This window comes from Pleuronectes platessa, chromosome 10 (assembly GCF_947347685.1).
Source record: "Pleuronectes platessa chromosome 10, fPlePla1.1, whole genome shotgun sequence".
Lineage (NCBI taxonomy): Eukaryota > Metazoa > Chordata > Actinopteri > Pleuronectiformes > Pleuronectidae > Pleuronectes > Pleuronectes platessa.
In genome coordinates, this window is record NC_070635.1 from 8,941,519 (window position 1) to 8,947,668 (window position 6,150).

The following is a 6,150-nucleotide window of genomic DNA, read 5'->3' on the forward strand; positions in this document are numbered from 1 at the left end:
CTTATATAACATCTCCAAATTATGTATCACTACAACTGAATGAACTAACCTTGACCCAAATTTTCCTAAAACCCATCACAGTGCCATCGCAGAGTAATAACTTGGAATCAAAAGTGAAATGAGGCGGCTTTTCAACCTGGCCTTTAGCCGACATTTACATTATTTATTCATGTGCTCCAGAACTGTGATGGTCTACATCAGAGGACTTAATTATGTCCAAGGAGGCAGCACTGATCAATCAAAGACCTCACTTACTACCATGAGGACGTAGCACTAGTGCATAACACATCAACATTTCTTAATGAAACACTGAAATCAATTACATACAGGTTGATTGAATAATCTATGTATTCACTCATAATCCTCTAAACAAGTTGGCACAAGAAAAGAATTAAGAGCCTCATATATAACATTCACCAAATTAATGAGAATCCATGCAGAGGAAAAATATATATATTTTTTAAAAGCTGAGAGACGCTCACGTTCTAAAAGTATCATGTGTCATTTATAGAAAATAAGGATATGAAAGTATTTGAAAGTGGAAGCATCTTAACATTAAATTTAGAGCTAGAAGTCTGCTAGCAAAATGTCTTTAATGAATTACACCAATAATAAATTTTTCATGTGTAATGGATGTATCATCAGTTCGGAGGACAAGACATATGGTGGTTATTTAATTATTTGATTGGCAGTCTGTCATGTATGTGTAAAATATAACTAATCGTCTGTTCATGTAAGATTTAAAAACAAATAATTACAGGATTAATATACTGTGCTAATTTTTGTATACGTTTTTCAACTGAATAACTGGTGAATTTGATGGTGTTGGTTTTACCTCATGCAACTCAACGTGGAAACCAGCAGTGCCGTGTCATTACATTCCCTGCAATTAGACCTTCAAGCAAGTGTACGGCACAAGGAAGGGGAAAAAATAGCACAAGGGCAGGTAGTTTAATAAGATGTTTGAAGCACTCATTACACCGTCATCTCGCCGACAGCTTAGAGCAAAGAGAAATAATTAAGGATCTGATCCAGGGTGACCTGCATTCGATGGAACTCTTCAAATGGTTCGGGGGCAGAGAGAGGGCACGTTCCTGCTAATACACTTACAGAGGCTGGAGGGCCGGCAGAAATATCAATTTAGAAAACTGTTCAAAATAACAAAGACACAGACAGTGAGGCTCAGGGGTTTCAGAATATGACAAGTGCTGCTAGTTAGCAAAAAAAGGGGGAATACAGTTATACACATTCAGTGCTACAGTATAATGAAGCTTTAGATCCATCTAGCCATTATCTCTACTGGTTATTCTTCAAAGGGCTGCTGGGGGGCTGAAGCCAATCCCAGCTGATATTGGGTGAGAGGCGGGGTACTCCCTGCTTATGGCAAGGCTGACAAATAAAGATGAACAACCAGTCACACTCACAGATGAGTTTCTACCATGTTCAACCTATATGTTGTTGTTGAAAAAAAAAAAGTCAATACCAACAGTAGCTTTAGGCCATCAACTCTTTATTTTTTATGACCAAAAATAATTTCTAACATACAAAGATTTCCACAAAAAATAACTTTTATACCAAAAGCATATATTTTTTTAACAAATATTTTCCAGTATTTAAATACCCCCCCCCCCCTATTAATAATACAAACAAACATTACAAACTGATGTACCAAAAAGACCTTTGTACACAAAAGTAAACATGGAAATATGTCCATTGTCCTACTGTCCCTCCCTCTGGCTGGTCCAGAAGGACTTTCCACTTCAGACAGTAGCAAGTCTGTCTGCTTAAGTCGTGCCTGTATGAAGGGACTTAAGAGTGAGGGGCCTTATTGATCGTCTTCTATGAGTGAAGTCCAGGCATTAGTTCCAGCAGGCTGAATAGACAGCTGTCCGTGAGCCACTCTACTGGGCCAACATAGCAGGGCTGAGTGGAGCTGGGATGTGCACTTTTGATTTTGATCTCCCCAACATCACTTCTATTGACCGACGCACTGTCCTGTGCTTTACTTGCTGAGAGAAGCACTTGCTGGGGCCTCGCTGGAAGCCTGGACACAAGCCACCGTTGCATTATCCGAGTTGCTGTTGACAAGCTTGTGATGATGAATCCCTCCATGGTCTGCTGAGACCTAGCCCTAATCACTGCTGTCATCTACTGGCAACTGCCGTATCCACCGACCACGGCAATCACAAGTTGGGTTATCGTGGTACACAGCGCCGAGAAGCCTCGTGTTTGTTATCAAGGTGTTTATGTGCGGACTAGGCTCAGTGAAGTTAGACCAAAGGTCAATTTATACTGAGAGCAGCCCACTTTTCCATTTGGACTCAAAATCGCACACATTTTTTCAAAGATCAGAAACTTTTCCTGGCAGGCTACCTAGTTTTTTTTAATTAGTTTTGATGGATTAGTATTGTTGGTTCCATTTTTTTTTTTTTTTTTCAAATTTAGATACCAAGTTATTATTTTTCATTTTAGGGCGTTATTTTTTAGGTATACATTTTCTCCTGCCATTTTGAAAGTTGGATCCCCGACTGGCCAAGCATTCATTAGGACAACATAAGCACACAATGTTTTGGATTATTGTGGCCCATTAAGACGGCTTGTGTATGCGCGTGGTCTCAACCTTGACCATTAGCAGAAGAATGTAACAACACAATTACATTTTTTCTATATTTTGCGGCATCCCTGGAGTCTTGACATTTATTATGTGAGGTGGGGCTTACCACTTAAAGAGGAAAACTGTTGATAAATCCTGCCTCTTCCTGGTCCTACAAAGTAGCACCTGTGCGTGAATCCAAAGGAAAAGCACATTGATCCATTATGATTCACTTTCCTGTCACAAATAACAGAAAGGATTTCAATACAAACTGACCATTTTGAAAATGCAGGGCCTGAGATGAACACAAACTAATGGTACATGCTGCCATCTAGTGGTTACTAGATGGATCACACGTATAAATGTGCCTGTAAGTAAACTGTGTGTTGCATTACGTACAATTAAATTCTTTAAATCTAATGTGATGCACCTCAAAGAGTCTCATCATCCTACACAGACCAAAGAGACTCTGAGGCCCCCCCGGTACATGGAGACTGCTCTCTCCTAGGTCTCAGCAGCTTGCGGCCCTCCTCATAGTCGTCCTGGTCCACACTGATCAGCAGGCGCACGCCCTCTGTGCCTGCTGCCATCCTCAGTGAGTCCGTGATGAAGACTCCCTTCAGGGCCTCCAGCAGCGCTCCACTCAGGTAGTCCCCCCAGAAGGCCTCCAGATTGTCCAGCTCTGTGAACTTGATGTCACAGACGATGGAACCCAGGTCTCTGGCGCGCAGCAGCGAACTGGCTTGGCTGAACAACTCGAACTGCCGCTCTAGTGGCTGCCGCTTGTCCGAGGAGACGTTGCCACGGAGTGCAGACTCGTGCTCCAGATACTCGGCCCGGACACGCAGGCGGACATCTGATAAAGGAGGAGGGAGGAGCAAATAGTGGTGGAAAAAGGGGTGAGGGGGGAAATAATGGTAGGAAAGGTAGAGGGGAGATCGTGGATAATGAAGGCCAGGGAGACATGAAGTGGGTAAAGGGGGAAGAGAGGAAGATTGGGAAAAGGTCGTTGAAAAAGTGAAAAGAAGTGGGTGGTGGAAGTCAAATTGGATAGGCCCACAGAAACCGAAGGGGAGAGGTCAGGAAGCCAAAACAAAAGGTTAGAGAAAGAGGAACAAGACAAAATCATAAGAGGAGAGTTAGTTCACATTATCAACATGGGGCATTACATTCAGCAGAGGTTGAACGAGTAGTTTGAGAGCATGGAGTTCCATAAAGGACACTGTGACCCAACAGGCTCATTAAGACAGGACTGGAAATTGTGCAGCGGAACATTTGAGGGCTTCTTTCGATAAAAGGCTCGTCAAAAGAGAAGATCCCGTGTTACTCTGTATCCACACTCTGCAACTGAACCAGTATTCTTCTTCAAAGGCAATTAAAGTAGTAAAGTTAGCTGTAAACTAGAGAGCCGGCAGCGATCAGAAGAAACTGATGGGACTACATTTTTACCGTCTGGGGTTTGCATAAATCATGGTGGTAGAGTTCATAAGATGAATCAATTCAAATCAACTTGAAACCTTCGGCAAATGTCAGGTGGAAGTTTAGGAAAAGCAAACTTTTCAGAGTCAAGTCCTGGCGTGACTTCTTGTGTTAAAAACACTGCAGATTCATTCTGATCAACATGTTTAATGCTGACAACTGATAACTCCCGCAGTTCCGCATCAACAGGATTGGTGGTCATGCAACAGCACAGCGAGAAAGATCAGAGGATACATACTGTGCTGAGCAAGAGCACTGCGGAGACCAGCCCCCCATGTCATTATTCCAGAACTACGAGTAGAAACCGGCTGCTGACGACTTTTGCTGCAACACAAATTCATCTCTCTCGCTGGAACCCCTTCAGTAGAGGTCAACAGTCTTTACTATCAATGACATCCATTTCTCCAGGAACATTCTCATCAAGGTCTCATTGCAAAGCTGTGCAGGAACCTTATTCCGAGCAGTTTTAAAGCCACAGTTGCATCTCCCAGTGTGAAAAAACTGCTCTCCTTCAACCGTTTGAGATGGGGCTTGGGTGTCGGTAAATTACTAAAAACGCCTTTAAATGTTAAAATAAACGGAAACACAACAGACTACGTTTTCAATCAGAACCAGAGGCATGTGTGTAAAGCTCATACAGGAATCTTATGGCCAGACAATGACTGGAGATTTACTCATGGTACTGAAGGAGCTTATTACCAAGGATGTGATATAAACACTTCTCAATCTTACACAACTCATTAGCTTGTACATCATTCATGAGCCGAGTCTTTTCCCATTCTTCATTCAGATTTCGTCTGGGGCTTTGGGAAATGGCACGGGACACAAGAGGGTTTAAGTTTGGGAAATGCCAACATTAGAAATGCAAATGTTGAATTAAGGCATTGATTTTGCATCTCTTAACATTTGTCGGCGAGCGATAACCAAACACCATTATTTGCATTTGTGCTTCACAAGGTTGTGTTTAGATTACTATGAAAACAGAGGACTGGATCAAAAGGGACGCTTAATCAATAAGGTTTGACTAATGTAAAATAATATGCAGGATTGGAAACAACATTCATTTGAAAAGCCACTTGCAGGAGATCATTCAATTTACACATCAGTTTCTACTACTAGTCAAAATATTTTTCTTCAGCGTGAAGGGATTACATTTCACAGACCTTTATAAAGACATTGTAGTAATTTAATAAAAATAAATTATATTCATATTTCTATTACAACGCTTAAAATATATGACCTTTAACTGAAATACTGTTTCTTACGCTCAGTCCATTGACAATAACAGAGATTTGATACATTTGATTGTCTCCTCATTACACAGATCGTGATTGTCTTTAGGACTTTAAGAACCTACACCAATTATTCATCCCCCTTTTTTCATGTTTCATTGTTTTACAACATTGATCTACAGTGGACTGCCGACACACAGAGAATCATGCATAAAAAAAAAAGTATTAGTTATTGGTGATAAATGTTCTTTTGAATTGAAGTAGAAAGAAGTTTTATGGCATAACAAAATTGAAATTGAGAACTATGTCCTCAGTGACCCTGTTCATAACTGGCACTTACATCCTTCTTAGCTGATCCAATCACAAGCGGACAGCTCTAAGTACAGGTGTGAATGCACCAAGGCTTTGAGGCCATGACATCAGATTGGTCAGAAGTCGTCTGGGACGCATATGGCCACATTCTTTTAGACGAGACGTGAATGTGTTCTGGAGCCACACTGAGACACAAGCGTCTCAGCTGACGTCCTCTGCATGAGCGGAAGTAAGCACTCAATTGGTTCACAAATCGTACGAGCTGGCCAGGAAATCTGAAAATTTCAAATAGCCCAGAGATATTACAAAAGAATCAGACATCTTGGCCAATTTTTTGTCTGGGAACACACCAAGGAATTCCCTCTTCTTTTAATATCCAGCAGACTAGGCACAGGAAGTGCATTGCAGCCTGCTACTGATTATAAATATCAATATACTTGATCCTTGCAAATAGAAATGGATGTATTCATTTCCAGCAGGGAGGAGCAGGAAAGTAATGTGTGATCACAAGTGGTCACTTACAACACATTTGTC

The 6,150-nt window shown here is 41.4% G+C and overlaps 1 protein-coding gene across 1 annotated transcript; it reads right to left on the reverse strand.

Moving 5' to 3' along the window:
• Nucleotides 1-1,489: 1,489 nt before the first annotated feature.
• On the reverse strand, nucleotides 1,490-6,144 carry dedd1 (death effector domain-containing 1). Its single transcript, XM_053433236.1, has 2 exons — nucleotides 4,311-6,144; nucleotides 1,490-3,449 (listed from the first exon to the last, which is right to left on the reverse strand). Exons 1-2 carry the CDS (start codon nucleotides 4,411-4,413, stop codon nucleotides 3,043-3,045), a joined length of 510 nt encoding a protein of 169 aa, XP_053289211.1. The 5' UTR covers nucleotides 4,414-6,144; the 3' UTR covers nucleotides 1,490-3,042.
• Nucleotides 6,145-6,150: the final 6 nt, after the last annotated feature.

Bases quoted from the DNA above. Each gene is read 5' to 3' on its own strand.
- dedd1 (XM_053433236.1), bottom strand. From the start codon at position 4,413: ATGAATTTGTGTTGCAGCAAAAGTCGTCAGCAGCCGGTTTCTACTCGT. The intron at 3,450-4,310 runs GTATGTATCCTC...CTCCTTTATCAG, and splicing joins CAGTGCTCTTGCTCAGCACA to ATGTCCGCCTGCGTGTCCGG.